This window comes from Oncorhynchus clarkii, chromosome 23 (genome assembly GCF_045791955.1).
Source record: "Oncorhynchus clarkii lewisi isolate Uvic-CL-2024 chromosome 23, UVic_Ocla_1.0, whole genome shotgun sequence".
Classification (NCBI taxonomy): domain Eukaryota; kingdom Metazoa; phylum Chordata; class Actinopteri; order Salmoniformes; family Salmonidae; genus Oncorhynchus; species Oncorhynchus clarkii.
Window position 1 is genome coordinate 14,248,081 of NC_092169.1, and position 18,744 is coordinate 14,266,824.

General features: G+C 42.0%; 1 protein-coding gene across 6 annotated transcripts in view; it reads left to right on the plus strand.

Annotated features, from left to right (window-relative positions):
* Nucleotides 1–14,285, plus strand: part of LOC139381568 (transcription factor COE3-like) — a 74,859-nt gene extending 60,574 nt beyond the window's left edge. For 3 of the 6 annotated variants that reach the window (XM_071125210.1, XM_071125211.1, XM_071125209.1), the window contains exons 11-16: nucleotides 5,347–5,435; nucleotides 10,136–10,201; nucleotides 10,426–10,597; nucleotides 10,708–10,893; nucleotides 11,131–11,220; nucleotides 12,536–14,285. In XM_071125210.1, coding sequence (XP_070981311.1) covers nucleotides 5,347–5,435; nucleotides 10,136–10,201; nucleotides 10,426–10,597; nucleotides 10,708–10,893; nucleotides 11,131–11,220; nucleotides 12,536–12,567 — 635 coding nt within the window. In that variant the 3' untranslated portion in view covers nucleotides 12,568–14,285. Of the gene's footprint in view, nucleotides 1–5,346; nucleotides 5,436–10,135; nucleotides 10,202–10,425; nucleotides 10,598–10,707; nucleotides 10,894–11,130; nucleotides 11,299–12,535 lie in introns of all 6 variants that reach the window. The other 3 variants (XM_071125208.1, XM_071125207.1, XM_071125206.1) reach the window with 1 other exon arrangement.
* The last annotated feature ends 4,459 nt before the right edge of the window (nucleotides 14,286–18,744 follow it).

Consider the following 18,744-nt stretch of genomic DNA (forward strand, 5'->3'; position numbering starts at 1 on the left):
TCCTTCTTTAACCGGTCTCCTTCATCTCCACTGATTGAAGTGGATTTAACAAGTGACAGCTATGATCCCTTATTGATTTCACCTGGATTCCCCTGGTCAGTCTATGTTATAGAAAGAGCAGGCTTTCATAATGTTTTGTACACTCAGTGTGCGTCGTCATCAGCCCTTATAGGATTATTGACAGTGTCTGTGTCTGTCTCTGTGTGTACACGGTCCAACTACAGAACTGTCAACTCATCAACTGACAGCACCGTTTAGCACGAACGCAAGTCTCCATCAGCTGTCAACGTCATTTGCATGAAATCGATAGCAGATGGGGGTCTGTGCCACCAATTTCATTATGCAGGGTTGTTGCAAAGATCATCTCCATGATAGATGAGATGGTGACACGTCGACATGCACTTCTCATGGCCCAGAGTTGCACCCAATCACAGTACCATGAGACATGCTTTAATCCTCTTCTTAAAGAGCAAGAGAGAAAGAGACATCTTGTTTGCTATCTTTGGTATTTGGTGCTCACTTTCTAGGTCCCCTTTCCCCCTCACAAAGTCATTTTGTGTTTTCAAACAGAAGTTATAGAGCATTCAAAAAATATGTTTAATGTGTATGCCATATCCAAATGCAAAAAAATGTGTGCAGTGCATTCTGTTTTTCAAACTATTTCAGGCTGCGTTACTTCAGGATAATTGTAAATGTAAATACTTCCAAAATACACATCACATACTGCTGCTTTATTACCCGGGTCTTGTGGTGTAGCTTCTGTATCTATACCCAGCATGCCCGGGCAGCGGTGTTGTGTGTAGTGTGTTGTGTATTGTGTGTGTCTGTGTAGTGTGTAGTTTGTAGTGTAGGACAGGAGAGCGTGATGTATCACCCTGCGAGAGCCTACTGACAGCCTGTGATGATGGATGGCCTGATTATGGAGTGCTTTTTACACATACACAATTTACATCACACTGAGCAGCGGGGTCTGGCAGGGCTACAACACACACACCTGAACGTGTCTTGCGGTGTGTAGTGTGTTGTGTATTGTGTGTGTGTTTGTGTAGTGTGTAGTTTGTAGTGTCTTGCGGTGTGTACATATAGATGGGGGAAGGAAATAACAAAAGAAAGATGACAAAATCATGACGTTCCCTCACAAAGAAAATGGCCTTCCCTCATGTTCTGAAGCCGACCTTTGGTGTTCCGGGATGCATGATAAGATGTCAAATCAGATTTCCAGGAGTGTATGTTGTGTGTCATGTGGTGCGTTTGATTGTTGGGAGTTCACTTTATGTGGATCAGCCTGAAAACGTCACCCTGGCATGTTTTTGCAAAACAATTAAATGTCACAGTAGCTGACGTTTTTCTCAATACATTGCAGTCAAAGGGAATATATGAGTGTCACAGTAGTTGACGTTTTTCCCAATACATTACAGTCAATGGAAAAAGATGAGAGTCACAGTGTTGACATTTTTCTCAGTACATTGCCGTCAATGTGAAATGATGAGTGTCACAGGGTTGACATTTTTCTCAATACATTGCAGTCAATGGGAAAAGCTGAGTGTCACATGGTTGACATATTTCTCTGTACATTGCAGTCAATGGGAAAAGATGAGTGTCACAGGGGTGATGTTTATGTCAATACATAGCAACCAATGGGAAAAATTAAGCATCAACCAATTGAATCTTATGCCAATAAATTGTAGTCAATGCAAAAAGATGAGTAACACAGGGTTGACGTTTATATCGATATAGTGCAGTCAATGGGAAAAGATGAGTGTCACAGGGGTGATGTTTATGTCAATACATAGCAACCAATGGGAATAATTAAGCATCAACCAATTGAATCTTATGCCAATAAATTGTAGTCAATGCAAAAGGATGAGTATCACAGGGTTGACGTTTATATCGATATAGTGCAGTCAATGGGAAAAGATGAGTGTCACAGGGGTGATGCCCAAGAGAATAAATTGCATTCAATGGGGGAAGATTAACATCACAATATGGACACATAGAGAAAGGCATCACAGACACTCCCTCCATCCTTCTGTATCTTCTATCTCTTTCTCTGCACTCTCTACATATTATCTTTCTCTCGTTCCCCCTCCTTCCATTCTATCTCATTCCTTCTTTCCCTCCTCCCTCTAATCGATTTCTCTCCCTCTACCTTCTGTCTCTCCCTCCTGTCTCTCCCACCTCCACTTTCCCAATTCCAAAGACAGGATATTGAAGTATAGATATGTATTTGGGCATAACTCAGTACATCACATTCAAAACAAAAAAGTTGGTGAAAGATCTGCAAAGGGTAAATTGGTGACAGACAGACAGACAGACAGACAGACAGACAGACAGACAGACAGACAGACAGACAGACAGACAGACAGACAGACAGACAGACAGACAGACAGATATCCACTCACAGACAGACAGACAGATATCCACTCACAGACAGACAGACAGATATCCACTCACAGACAGACGGACACAAACAGAGAGAGAGATATGTAAACTCACAGACAGGCAGAGAGGGAGGCAGGCAGGCAGGCAGGCAGGCAGGCAGGCAGACAGACAAACTCTAAACTCAACCCTAAACTTAACCCTAACCATAGCTTCATGACCACATCCCAGCTCAACCCTAACCATAGCCATAACTCCAACCCTAGACCTCTACATCTTCGCTCAGCTCTTGGAGTTAGGGTTGATTGACTTCGACAGAAGGGTTGAGCAAAGATAAGGAGATGAAGTGAGGGTTAAGGTTAGGGTTATGGTTAGGGTCAGGGTTAGAGTTAGAGTTAGGGTTGAGCCGGGAGTTCATATTAAGCTAAGGTAAGGATTAGGGTTAGGGTTGAGGCTAGGTTTCAGGTTGAGCCAGGATATGGACCTGAAGCTAGAGTTAGGGTTACGGTTAGGGTTGACCTGGGAGTGAACATGAAGCTAGGGGTGAGGGTTAGGGCCTAGACATAACCCTAACGTTAACCGGCAAGTGGGGGGGGGGGGTAACAGATAGTTTTGCTCTAGGACGCCCAGAGACCTCACAAGACTCATCTGAAGGTATATATGGAGACTGTTAATTGCCAAAAATAAGGGTTAATTTTTTTTTTTACTCCTGATCTTATATCTCTGTATAGGACAGACTCTTCAGAAAAAAGTTTTTCTGGGGGGGAATATCTGTTGTTCAATTGAATGAATCTGTTATTCAATGCCTTTGTATGGGCTAATAGCAGTGAAGCCTTTTCTTTTAATATATTTTGGGGGGAATACTTCAAGGTGTCTTCAAATTCTAAATCATATAGCTAAATGATACTTGGTATGACCTTAAAACAATTCCATATAGCTTAGGTAAATCCATCCCCAAAAAATGTTTTGATTGATTTGAAACTTGAAACTGTCTGTGCCTGTCTGTCTGTCTGTGTCTGTCTGTGTCTGCCTGTCTGTGGGAGAAAATAGGGAGAGAGGAGGAAGAGGCAGAGAGAGAGGAGAGAGAGGAGGCGGATGTAGGGAAAGAAGGACTGAAAGAGAATGGAAGGGGGAGGAGAGAGAGTGAAGGGAGAGATTGAGGGAGGGGAGAGAGGGAAAGGGTGAAGGAGGGAGGGGGAGAGCAAGGAAGGAGGGGAGAGAGAGTCAACAGACTGACAGAGGTGGGAGAGAGAGGTGGAGAACGTGTGGAGAGGAGGGAGAGGCAGGGAAAGAGGAGGGAGAGAGAATGGAGGGGGGAGGGAAAGAGAGATGGGGAGAGTGAGGGAATGGGAGAGAGAGAGAGAGAGAAAGAGAAGGTGAAGGAAGGATAGGGAGAAAGATTTGAGAGAGAGATCCTGAAGAGCCATATGGCTGAAGAGCCATAAGGGAAAGAAGGAGGCAGAGGTAATGGAAGGGGGAGAGGGAGAGGGAGGTGGGGGTGAAAGAAGGGGGAAGGAGAGATAAGAGAAATGGGGGGGTAAATAGGAGGTAGAGAGTGAGAGAGAGACAAACATTAGATAAACAAGAAAAATGTAAATCCTGTGACACTCATCTTTTCCCATTGACAGCAATATATTGAGAAAAATGACTGAAATGTACTGAGAAAAACATCAACCCTGTGACACTCATCTTTTCCCATTGACTGCAATGTACTGAGAAAAACATCAACCCTGTGACACTCATCTTTTCCCATTGACTGCAATGTACTGAGAAAAACATCAACCCTGTGACACTCATCTTTTCCCATGGACGGCAATGTATTGAGAAAAACATCAGCTACTGTGACATTTGACCTTTTTGCAAAAACGTACCAGAATGACATTTTCCTATGATATCATGTTGGTAGTGGACACTGCACAGCCCTGTACCATTGATCAGTAGCCTGTACTAGTGTGTGTGTGTGTGTCTGCCGGCGCCAGTGCCTTCCTGGTCTGTGTGTCAGTGGCGCTGGCTGTACGTGTGGCGTTAGCCTTCATGTTCTCTCGTGTTCAGCAGGTTGAGCAAGCCTTGCTGCGTTAATGCCAAAATTACATGCTGAGTAATGAGTGATGGGCCAAATTACTGGCTGAACAATGAATAGAGGCAGGCAGCTCTTATTAGTCTCCACAGAAAGCCATTGATTTATGAGGCACTGCCACGCTCGTCTGAGTTACTCTGCTGAAAATGATATCTACATTGAGAAGTGATGTTCTCTATTAAGTCGTTCCTTCTCCTCCCCTCCCTCCTACCTTCCCCTTGGCCTACGGGTGTACATGATTGTTTAGAATCAGTGAGAGCTGTAAGGAAGCCTTAAATTACCCATTATGACTGTCAGACATAAAACGCCTAAGTCTTACCAAAGTCTGACTTATGATTCATTTACTTTGTGCCTCTGATTCATAGCCCAATATGGCTCGCTGCTCCAGATTACTATTTGAGGGGTGGGTGAGATTGATCGCTCTGTGTGATCCGCTGTAGTATTTCAGCAGAGCAGCGGGGTGGTACAGTCGGTGCAGCGCTGGAGTGACAGCAACTCATGCTAGATCAATTTCTGGACTTTCACAGATTATTAAAGCTCGGTTAGATTAACACATCCCACCATGTAATTTGCTCTCAATATTCCCATGAAGCTAAAAAGAGCTGGACCCTGTGAGAGATATGCAACCTGCTCTAGACTGATGTACTGCATCATGTCATCATGGCTATTTTGCTAACTGAGAATTTGACTGGATGCAGGGGGTTTGTGACACTTGTGATAGATTTTTTCATGCTAGCTGTTGTCATTGGTTTACATGCTAGCTGTTGTCATTGGTTTACATGCTAGCTGTTGTCATTGGTTTACATGCTAGCTGTTGACATTAGTTTACAGAGCTGTTATCTCACTTCACTTCACATTGTCTAACAATTGGGATTTTCTTTGTTGGTCAGCCCTCAATGAGCCAACCATCGACTATGGGTTCCAGAGGCTGCAGAAGGTCATCCCCAGGCACCCGGGTGACCCTGAGAGGTTACCAAAGGTCAGTGTTACGTCTCATCTTCACAGAAATTGACATTACAACACCTTGTAGACACAACAAACAACACCATACACACACCACAGCTGCTAACCCAACAACATCAAAAGAAGATCAAACGTTTTAACCCAACAGAAATACAGTACACACACACACACTGGTGCGTCCATGTAGCATTGGTTTGGGAATGTAGTTGTTTAGTGAGAGGAGAGAGAGGGAGGCAGGCGTGTGGTAAACTTTCTGTGTGGCAAAATAGCTCAATCAGACGTCTTTCCTCTCCAGTAGTCTGTGGAGATGGTAATCTCCTGGTCGTCTGGGCCGTCATTACCCCACTCATGTTTTCCTTTCATTCTCCACAGCTCCATTTGGTTTAATCTGTTGTTTACATGACTCTACGCTCGTAAACCCCCCAGTCTTAGTGTGGCTAATAAGGCCAGAACGACACGTTATTATGCGTTAGGTCTCACTGTTTTCTTTAGAACTCAGTAAAGTAGTTGAAAGGCTCTTGATTCCCACATGCTTGTGACACATATCCGGTAGCCTGCCATTTTGGCATTTTTCAACATGAAAACAAAGCCACATATTTCAGCCATTCTTTAATTCCTTAGCATTTCTATTTCCTCTGATAAGATCTATTACTGGGCTCGTCTGATTGCGACCCTGCTAATTTCCATTTGGTATAACTGGCATTCCATATGCGTCAAATGTAATATTATGACTGTTTAGTTTGCACAGACTCCCTTGGCACGCAGTAAATTGGTGACCACCTCAGAGTTTTAATAATACCATAAAGCCTTTTAAGACCTTATCTATTAAAGCCCAGCATGCAACACTGCAATATCATTAACGTCCAACGGACAATTTAATAAAGACCAGGCTCTGTGGTGTAGTATGGACGACTGGGCCAAGTCAATAGGAAGATATACGACATCGCAGCCAGCAGTCTCTGGTGCACTATATGAAGTGTTTCAATTAGAGTTTGGTCCCCGTGGAGACTCAAAACAACACCTGGACATGAAATGTAACTCTAATTTCAACAGTACATTTGTAAGACCAAAGGAAGGGTTCACTTAGCTTTTATGGCTGCAAGTCTCCCTGCCCTGGGTCTCTCTGTCTTCACACACTCAATTTAGTCAGTCCATCTCTGTAGAATTTACAATTTGAACATAACAAGGAATATTGTGATCCATACTTTTATTACAGCATCCTTTTTTCTTCTTGGAGAACAAAATACGTTTTAGCGATAAAACACATTTTGACTCCATCTGAGATGAGTTTCCTCAGTGTGCTTACTTAATATAGCAGGGTCTCCCCCCCAGCCCTAACATGGCCCAATCTCAGAGTGAGATGAAACCCTGCACTTCCAATAAATAATATAAATATTTGATTTGCTCTCTAATGGACCCAAATATGGGGTTCAGGGGGCCATGTAAATGATTCTACAGAGTGATTCATCATTGTTAAGCTTGCCATCTGAGGATCGCCTCGAGGGGTCAACAGCACACTCCCAATATACAAGCCTCAGGGTGGATGGCATGCACATTTGGAACAAGAAGGGAGACGGCGTGAAGAGAACAGCCATTACGGGCTGCAGGTGAGGCGGAAAGACTCTATAAAAAGGAGATAAACCTGGAGGAGGCGAAGTATGCATTAGCAGAAAGGCAAATCGACACCGGGCCCCCCTCCCTCAATGACTTCACCCTCCAGTTGATAATATTACGACGCTATTGATTTCCACCATCCTTTTCCCCAGGACCAGTAAGACACGTGGTAATTGTGAGGAGACAGAAAGCCAATATGGGCGTGCTCATGGATTGCAAGGGATGCACGCTAATATTGTTGCTACACTGAGAAAAAGGGGGGAAGCGTGCTCTGATTGAAGATTACCTCGTAATTTTAAGACAACATTGCAGATGACAAACTGACCCTATGGGAGGAGCAGCGATATAAAAATCCAATGCAGAGTCCAGAGTGAATATGAAAGTAATAAGTGTGAGCAGTCAAGTGATGCGAAAGGAGATTGCTTTGCGGGCATGGCGTTAAGTGAACAGAGACTTAGGAATTCACCCTCCTTTTTAAGATCTTGTTATAAAACAATTTTCGATTCATCATATGAAGAAGACAATTTATAATACCATTTTGTGCCCTGTGGCAGTAATGGACAAATAGACTGGATGTCACACTATACCACACTCAATTTCTCCTTTCTTCTGTAACAAATTAGATTCATTACTAAATTAAAAGCAGAAAAGCAATATTGTTTTATTATTAAGTTGATTGCATTCGCTTCTCTCTTTGTTTTCCGAAGTAAACACAAACCGATTCTTTTCCAATTCTTTGTGTAATCCTCACGCAGAAAACAAATATTACTAATGTGTTCATGACAAGCAATTACCAATGTTTTTAAATGAATGTCTATTCTACATCTAATGGCCCTATCCTTCTGAATGTATTCAGGCTAGAGCTAGAACGCTAATTGCCTTACATTTTTATAATGATATTAACACTCAAAGCTACATAACCTGGGCCCCATTTTGTTAACTGTGAAAACATCAATAGAAGTACACAATCCTTGCTAATCTAGCATGTGGAGAATGACGTGTTTTACACAAGTTTTAAGCTACCATGTAAAACAAGGAATACCAGAAAAGCTGTCATGCCTTGGTCACAAAACAACGAAGATCATCTATGGGCTTTAATTGTTTTCAATTTAACATGGTGCTCTGATATGTCTGTCTCCATGACAAGAATGGCAATTACATTATATATCCAGATTTACATGGAAATGCCCCCAGAACACCATTCGGTGCTAATCGTATTCACAGCGTGAGCCGATATGCGTGAAAGTGTCTCGTCGGAAACAAAACAAACTCTGTGGTTGATTGGGTACCACACTTCCCATCATCCTGGGATGTGACTAGGCCACCACTTAAGCATAGCCCTGCGAGTGAGCTTGGTTAGTTAAGACGCCACGCGGTAAACGACAGATTAAGGATGAGAGGCAATATCGTTTTCTCTCTCTTTTTTCCAAGCTGTCCTTATGTCGCTGCTGCAAAGTACCATATGGGCAAGGATGGAGAGGAGGTTTTCAGAGAATGAAACATGCCGCTTGCGAACATGACAGTCTTAATTGCTTGAATTGTTGTTTGAAATTGAGAGGCATGTAGAAGATCTTGAAATATGATAGAATAGATTATTGGTAATTATTAACTGCAGGAAGAAGAAAAGAAAATACACTTTGTCTCACTCAGTGAGCGAGAGAGGAATCTGTTCGGCCTGATGAGAACACATAAAGACAGCTGGTCCTCTCATTTAGTGTACCTGCCTCACGAAAACCGTAATTCTTTATTTCTATGCAAACTAGATGCATGCACCGTTGAGCACACACACCAATTTCAGAGGTAAATGCCCATTTTAAAGAGAGCCGCCCATGCGTTAACTTGGTGGATTATGCTATATGTTTCTATAAGAGCATGGCACATGCTAGAAGTGGCTTCTACAGCGATTCATCTTGATAAATCAAGGACTTCAGGAAGATATGGCTCCTCAGGATGAAAGGAGGCTCACACACACTCCATACACGCTCCATACACGCTCCATACACGCTGCCTTGGAAACACAGGCCAAGTCTTGGAGGCCGCTGTTTGAAGGCGCGATGGCTGTGTTTACATTCATTTACGGCAGCTGCCGTCTTAATCCCGGATTGCTATTGCCAAGTGATGGAACACTTCACACAAATTACTGAGGCCCGCGAAGGAAAACACGCAATGTGGGAAGAAAACAAGCTCAATCTGAGATGTTTCTAGTGACAGATTTCCATCACTTTTAACCTGGGTTCTGACGGAAAGTCAACAAATTGCTGCAATACAGCAGGTGCCAGTAAACACACATTTAAATAAAACCCCACATCAATATCTCAAGCTTTTTTCTTGTGAGAATAAAGGCTTCTAAATAGAGTAGGTGGTTTTCCAAACATATTGCTTGGAGCATCACACTAAACAAAGCACTGTGGTGCTCCATGAAGGATTTCATTAAGTGCTCAATTCAAAGAGCAGATAAAAGCACACTAACAAGCCAACCTATTCTGAAGTAGAGCAGGGAACAGGATCCAAGGCCAACTCATTCTCAGTGTTAAGAGCCAAAGCAACATGGCTAATCCTTACTGTGAAGCAGGGGCAAGCATGCAAACATGGATAAGACTACATCCCATGCATCCATGTCCCAGAGGCACAAGCACCCAGCTCTCGCTGAATGGGAAGTCATTTGTGAAGTCCTTTACAACAGCCAGTCAAAGAGGTTAATTGAAAAATTCCTTAATGTCATTACGGCAGAACTAGATTAACCCAAGCTAATTCACTTAATTGTTCTGAAGAAAGGAGACTCCAGTGCTGAACTCTTGTGCAAACGTGAGCCCAGAATTAGAGGGTGAGGTGTTGTTTTTAAGGCCTAGGGTGGTTTAATTAAGAGATGGGACATTATTCTTGTTCCCAGTGGTTCTGAGGAGAGAGGAATTGGTGGCCTAATGCAATCAATGTTGGTGCCTCTCAATACAGGGCCACGTTTACTTGCCCACCTAATATAGACCTCATGTTGTTACATTACATGTCATGGTGCTCGTTGAACCGTGTCATGAAGTGTCATATTCATCTTTGACCTGTCATCAGCATTTCAATAATGTATGTCTTTCCTCTTTTTTTTATCAGGAGGTATTGCTGAAGAGAGCAGCTGACCTTGTTGAAGCACTGTATGGAATGCCCCACAATAACCAGGTATGCAGACCGACACACACACACACACACACACACACACACACACACACACACACACACACACACACACACACACACACACACACACACACACACACACACACACACACACACACACACACACACACACATCTTACAGAACATATCAAACGAAGCCATCATAATGGATGACTGAGGACGAAAGAGTAGTTCAGTAACTTGAACTTCTACCTCTGTGTTCACAGGAGATCATTCTGAAGAGGGCAGCGGACATAGCGGAGGCCCTGTACAGCGTTCCCCGTAACCACAACCAGATCCCTTCCCTCGCCAACACAGCCTCCCACGGCATGATGGGAGTCAACTCCTTCAGCAGCCAGCTAGCTGTCAACGTGTCCGAGTCACAGGGAAACGACCAGGGTAAGTGGAAATAATGCTTAGGGGTCAAGAGTCATTCACTGTCAATGAAAGAATGAATGAATCCTATAGACCTATAATCATCCTGTCCTCCTCTTATTCCTATTCGGTAGGCTACAGCCGGAACACCAGCAGTGCGTCTCCACGAGGGTACATCACCAGCAGCACTCCACAGCAGTCCAGCTACAACACCGTCAGTAACAGTATGAATGGCTACGGGAACTCTGGCATGTCCAACCTGGGAGTGCCCAGCTCCCCTGGGTTCCTCAATGGATCCTCTGCCAACTCTCCATATGGAAGTGAGTAGAGCTGTCATTCAGGAGGGAGCAAAGTTACACAAGGTTCAGATAGAAATGTATTGTGTAGGGCAGATATACTTGTCTGTCAGGTAGAGAATCGAAATCATGTTAGCTCTATTCTTTACATTTCCATCGGCAATGTTCTGAGCGTTTCACCTCACTGAATACAGCCCAGTTTAGTCCGATAGCATGTTCTTACCCCCCACCCCCCCACCCCCTCCCATATCTTGTCTGCAGTTAAACAAAAGAGCGCCTTCGCCCCTGTGGTCCGACCCCAGGCCTCCCCACCCCCTTCCTGCACCAGCGCAAATGGCAACGGACTGCAAGGTGAGCCCCCCTCACCCCCTCATCCCTTCCCTTCGGACTACTGGGCAGATACCGCGGCTCATGCCTCTGTCCGGTTTGGTGAGGGACTAATCATTACAAATATGCATTTTAACAGGCTACAATTTATTATTTACACCTTTGAGTTTACATTCAAATACACAAGCAAGCATGAGGGCGCACACATGTACTGTACACACACACACTCACACAAGCAAACACTCACACGCACATGAAGAAATGCATCCACGCAAGCAGGCATGCAAACACACCGCACACAACCCATCCAGTACAGCAAATTACATAGTCCGAGGCCTAAGAAAACCGCCTTCCCAGAATTGTTTTAGTAATTATGTTTATTAGGTTTTGTGCGTGTGTCATGACCAACATGATTGCTTTGAAAACAAGCTTAGCTGTAGCCTGTGCCCCAAGATTAATAACATTGAGCTTAATGAAGTGGGAAATTAAAGTTCATCTTGCTACACGATCATACTTATTAATACATGTTGTGCAGAAATTAATGAGCAATGCCTTGCCATCATCTGTGCTGGCAAACTTAAAAGCATTCCAACCATGACACTACAAATACACTGAGAGCAGTGCAATGATTTTTCATCCTGGCACTTCACTAGCCACATAATTGTTCAGAATGTGTGAAATACTGAGTATATCAAGTCTCTGTATAAGGTAGAGTTGCTAATGATATCCTAGCAGATTGTCTGGGTAAAATAATCGAAACTACCTTTGATCTCTGTCTAATCTCATGGATAATGATTTTGAAATGGGACTAGTGTAGTGCATGTGGAAATAGAAGTGTAATGTAGTGGCTCCATCCTCAGTATGGAGGATAGTTTGAGTGTGAGGGGAGTCAGTCTTAGGAGAGTCTTTGAGTGATGAGGGAGAGGGGGTTGTAGCACAGCATTCTGGGTAGTGGCCATGTTGTTGTTCCACGGTCGGCAGGGCCGTCTCTCCTGGGAGTCTGGTTCACTGTTTGCCATTACCTCAACACCAGGAGGAATATCACACGTAGCCCCGCTGGCCTGCTGGGGCCTGAAATGTCAGAGCAAGAGAGAGGCTTTTGAAACTGTCCTGTTAGAGATGTGTGCACTCACACATGCACAGACACACCACACATACACACAAACGCATCACACAGGCACCCATGCACACACTCATACACACAGTCTCACAATATTGTAACATCACATCTTTTTAAATCTCTTTGATGTAAATAGCTGAATGTTTTGCTTATCCAATTGAATACGTTAGGTAAGATTAATGTGCTTAATGCAATTTCTCCTTCGCTATTTTTTTCCAGCTATGTCCGGTCTGGTCGTACCTCCAATGTAAATGCACTTTCATCGTCTCAAGCACCAGTCTACTCACCACTCTACAGGACACCCCTTTATCACACAGCAAAGACACTGGTGTAGTCTATAATACTGAGGATATAGTCAACAGCTTATTCTGTTTTTAATGAAGATAAAAACATGATTTTCTTTGAAAAGACTATTTCAAGAGTTAAGATTTGGACAATGTGGACAAAGCATTTCATTAAGAAGTGAATGATTTGAGCTTTTTTTTTTTTGCTTATATTTTTCCATTTGATCAACCTCGAAGAAGACAAAAGACGATGGGGTGTTTATTTTGTATGCCTATCTGGTGGAACTTTGGCTATGGCTATGTCCAGTGAACCATATGAAAAGGATCTCTGTGGACTCACCATTTGGTTTTAATGTAAACACTGATGTACATTTACCTATGAACTTGTTTGCCTCAGAAATGTTTTTTGTTTTTGTTTTAACTCTCTTTCAATAGATTCACATTTGTGTGTCTTTATAATGTGTCCTTTTGTATTTTTATGTGTGTGAAAATACAGTGGGGCCAAGAAGGTTTAAGATTTTCAACTGGAAAATATATGAGATATATAATGTAGAAATCAATCATAAAATACATCAAATGCAAGTAAATGGGTGGGGCTGGGTAAGATTGTATCATGTTTCAATCATACATCTTAAATGAAATTTGTAATTTATTGTAGCTAGAAGTTTATCTTCGAAAGTGAAAATGATCTTGGATTCTACAAGTACTCTGGCGTACGTAGAACACCTAGCTCTGTTCCATGTTTAGAGCTTCCTTTTAAGCAAGTGTGTTTTGCCATGTTTTTCTTTAATACTTTTTTGCTAGCACTGTATATTAATGCATTCTTAGGCTACTGTGAAGTCTGTTTCTTGTTGACAAGCGCCATCCTCTTCCTTCTAGCTCCAAATCCTGTTATGTGTTTTATATGTGGTTATAAACTTGTAGACTATTGTGATATTGCCAAAATTGTGCTAAATATTTATACATCTGTCTTTTTTTCCCATGTTCTTTTAGATCAACAACAACATTTAAAGCAAAATTTAACTCCATCTAAAGTCGAAAGTAGTTCATTGTCATATTTCCATTCCAATACACACTTGCGCTCACTTGAGGGAAATTTTGTAACATATCAACTATAAATATTGTATTTATCTCTGAAATTTTGTATATTGCTTTTCATTACGTATGTATTCATCGTCATGCCCTTAATAGTGATGCAGCACAGAGAATTTCAGCCAAGAACTGTTGCATTCATGTTTTTTTTGTATTTGATCAAATGCGAAGTCCATATATTTCACATATCTTCAGAGTTTTGTTACTCTGTCAAGACTCTCTGTCCATTTTTTTTAAAGGGAAGTCAAACTTCATTGTTTATTTTTATATTGATTTTAAATTATCTACACAGAGAAAACTTTGTTGGTTGTATTGTCAAATAAATAGTTTGTGACCCATATGATAGTTGTTAAGATACAATAGAAACAATGTGCATGAGGGACAACCTTGGAGGAAGGAACTCCATTTGTGGTTGTATTTTCTTTCTGTTTTGTAGAATGTATACAAGTCATTTTTACTCAGAACTTATGACTCTGCCACATAGCTTAAATGTGTTTACAGGGAACAAAAATTCAAAATATACAAATTTGGAATGAAAACAGAAATTAATAAGTGATGTTTTATAAAAAATTTGGAGTAAAAAACTACAAAAACTTGCTGATGCCTGTGGATTTCTTCAATTGTTATTGATAAATTACACAGAACACTTTTGTTCATGATTGCCCCTGTAAGAGCCAGGGCTGCCATACTCTCCATGGGGGTTTCGAGCCTTTTAGATTCAGAAACAGGTTACAACATTTTAATAAGTATTTCTTTTTAAACTAATTCCACGTTCTCATAAATAGTCAGTGCAGTTCTGTTCTGTGATACTGGCCCAGCAATCTGACTTTGAAGCACATTCATATTGATCTTTATATCTGCATCTCTCACTACAGCCGTGCTTTAAAATGACCTGTTAAATGCATTGTAGCCTTTCATGTGAGAGCTTTTTATTCAAAGCAACCTAAAGGGGCCCCATTCAAATCCCTCATTTCATTGCATTAGGCCGCCTAGTTAATAAAGAATCAATGCATTGAAAGAGCAAGGTTATCCGCTGTCTATAAGGGGTTGGTATTGTTTTGAAACTCATAGTTTGAGCACTGAAAGGGGGCCCTGTGAAATCTATACTCATCAAGTGGGTCAAACCGAGAGATAGAGAAGCGACGGGGAAGAATAGCAGCTCTCCTTTAAAACAACTAAACATCTTATCTGGCTTTCTGAGTGGTCCTGGAGACCAGGTCACAAAATGTCAATTTCTCATCAAGGCATCAGTGACCATGGCCATCCCTCCCTATAATGCACAATTAAGTGAATGCAAGATGAGCAGGAATCAGCAAATCACAGCTTATTATGCCAGCGACATGCATAGATCTCATGGCACATAAGATAATGCAGGTGATGCTGATAGTGTGAGGTCAGATACACCAGAGAACGATTACATTTTCAACTACGATCGCTGTGTGCATCAAAACATTCCCTCAATAATATGTAGTGTCTGATAACAATAGTCGCATGCCTGCTTGCTTTAGATCAACACAGTTTTAGATCTATTTTCTTGCTCAGTGTTTTTTTCCCCCAAAATTCAAAACCTTGTGAAAGGAAAACCTGAATCCATGTACTCTGTGTAAACACTTCTAATAATTTATAGTCTGAGCATAAATCAAGTGTTATGCATTGTCTATCAGTGAACAATGATTTAATGTGCATCTGAGACCTTTAATAGCAGGATAACAAACATAGTAGGCAAGTCTTTTGGATCATGCCAAGTAATGCCAGACAGGAATATATGAGTGCTAGGAAATCACACCATGCTCTCCCTGTACCAAAAGCCACCCTATAGCTAAAGCACTCAATCGTGGTTAGAGCCTGTTTACTGCAGAACTCTAATGGCTGCCCTCCACCATGATCTTAATGTGTGCATTAAATATTTATAAATCCTGAGTCAATAACGCCCCATAACCAGAGCCTGATAGACACCCGGACCATGTGGCCGCCACGCTCTCCAACACAGGCTGGGGTCAAGAGGTCATGCAATCAAAGGAGGCCAAGGCTCAACACATCCATATGTTGCTGCTCTTATCAAGACTTTCCTCAGTAGTGGTCATCTGTCAAAGGAGAGAAATATTGAAAGCAATATCGATCTTAACTAGCCTTTTGTTGCCAAGGGGCCCTAGCCTCAAACATCTGCTTGCATATTGTTATGTTTTAAAAATACTGCCACTTTATCACACGCATAAGAAGGTAATGTTGAATATCTCTAGTCAATGTTTACAGACTGACAATTCTATTTGCTATTACTGAAATAGCTCCTGTTTTTCGATATATTTTCTCTCTACCATTGCTTTATTCCTCTCGGACGTGGGTGCCTCAGATGCTATACCTGGCCGTATCACTGTGATGTTCCTACGGTGTTCAGGTGAAAGATGGTGCTCTGGTGATAGCGCCACACAAAAGCCTGGCTGCACAATGAGCCAGTCAATGGAGAGCTCCAGTTGAAAGAGTCACAATGGCTGTGCATGCTGGGAATTGGGCTGGATGACATAAAGGAATGAAACCCTCATTGAGGCCATGGAGGACAAGCATTCAGAAAAGGGGTTTTGTTTGGTCTTTATCAATACAAAGTTTCCCATGAGGAAAAACAATTCAAATTGACCTTAAAAGATAATATTACCTTACGAATCCACTCCCTATGTAAGACTTATTCAGGTGTTTATGTGTTCATTTTCAGGGGTGCTGATGTAATGGCTTTGTTGCCTTGTGTACAATATCAAGATAGTGCAGACCATGGATTTAAAAGGTGGACAATTGTTTCTTCTGCTTCTCTCTGGTTAGACTGACCATTAGTCCATCTATCTGCAATCCACAGTCTGCTAGGAAATATATACTGAACAAAAATATAAATGCAACATGCAACAATTTCAAAGATTTTACTGAGTTCATATAAGGAAATCAGTCAATTGAAATAAATTAGGCCCTAATCTATGGATTTTACTCGACTGGGCAGGGGTGCAGTCATGGGTGGGCCTGGGAGGGCATAGGCCCACCGGCTTGGCAACTGAGGAGCCAGGCCCAGCCTAACAGCCTGAATTTTCCCCCACAAAAGGGCTTTATTAAAGACTGAAATACTCCTCAGCACCCCCCACCCCCCTCAGAAGATTCCACAAGTGAAGGAGCCAGATGTGGAGGTCCTGGGCTGCTGTGTTTACACGTGGTCTGCGGTTGTGAGGCCAGATGGACAAACTGCCAAATTCTCAAAAACTACTTTGGAGGTGGCTTATGGTAGAGAAATGAACATTCAATTCTCTGGCAAAAGCTCTGGTGGAAATTCCTGCAGTCAGCGTGCCAATTGCACGCTCCCTCAAAACTTGAGACATCTGTGGCATTGTGTTGTTTGACAAAACTGCACATTTTAAAGTGGCCTTTTATTGTCCCCAGCACATGAAATGATCATGCTGTTCAATCAGCGTCTTGATTTACCATGCCTGTCAGGTAGATGGATTATTTTTGCAAAGGAGAAATGCTCACTTACAAGGACACAAAAAATATATGCTCCACATTTTTGTAGAACAATTCTGTGATTTTTTTTTATTGCAGCTCATGAAACATGAGGCCAACATTTTACATGTTGCATTTACATTTTAGTTCAGTGTAGATGAAGTTAGGTCTGTGTTAAGAGCTCTACTTATTTTACTATGGAATAGAAGAATGAGAAAAGTATGCTAACGCAAAAAAAACATTCAACTTGTACTTGGGTATCATTTAATACTATATGAATGATTGAATGCATTTCAGATCCACGGATGCAGGATTTACTCTGGCAGAGTTATTACTATATTTGTCTTCCCATAGGCACACTCCACCAGGAGCTACAGAAACCCCTGGTCAGAAAGTGTTAGACTACAGCGATTAAGTAATGTCACTACAACTGCATTTTTATGCCACACTCTGACACATAGTGCACCTTTCATAGTTCCTCTCAGTAGTGCTTTATCCACTAGTTCTGGATATGATATCATCTATTAATAATGTATTGGCAATGGATTACATGAAAAAAGAGAGCAGAAATAACATCCAATATTCATGTCCCCTGAGCTTGACTGTGTCCAATCCGTTTGGCCCATAAAACCTTACCCCCATTTCCATATCCGCTGAGGGTCGCAACAGGTCCGCCACACAAAGACTCACAGAAAAGCTCAACTCAGGAAAATGGCTGTTAAAATCATGTGGATTCTTTAACCCTTATGAAACAGCCCCCCTAGAAAAAAAATATAATATACTGTATATATATAATAACTGTTGGAGCTGGAAACGGCAGATTTTTTATGGAGTATCTACATAGGTGTACAGAGGCCCATTATCAGCAACCATCACTCCTGTGTTCCAATGGCACATAGTTGAGTATCTGGAGAATATTTGTGGATTCGATTACAGGCTCAAAATGGCCAGAAACAAAAAACTTTCTTCTGAAGCTCGTCTGTCTATTCTTGTTCTGAGAAATGAAGGATATTCCATGTGAGAAATTGCCAAGAACCTGAATATCTCGTACTACGCTGTGTAGTACTACTCCCTTCACAGAACAGAGCAAACTGGCTCTAACTAGAATAGAAAGAGGAGTGGAAGGCCCCGGTGCACAACTGAGCAAGAGGACAAGTATATTAGAGTGTCTAGTTTGAGAAACAGACGCCTCACAAGTCCTCAAATGGCAGCTTCATTAAATAGTACCCGCAAAACACCAGTCTCAATGTCAACAGTGAAGAGGCGACTGGGATGCGGGCCTTCAAGAATAGACTGACGAGCTTCAGAAGAAAGTTTTTAGTTTCTGGACATTTTGAGCCTGTAATCGAACCTTCAAATACTGATGCTCCAGACACTCAACTAGTTTGAAGAAGGCCAGTATTATTGCTTCTTCAATCAGGACAACAGTTTTCAGCTGTGCTAACATAATTGCAAATGGTTTTCTAATGATCAATTAGCCTTTTAAAATTATCAACTTGGATTAGCTAACACAATGTGCCATTGGAACACAGGAGTGATGGTTTCTGATAATGGGCCTCTGTACGCCTATGAAGATAT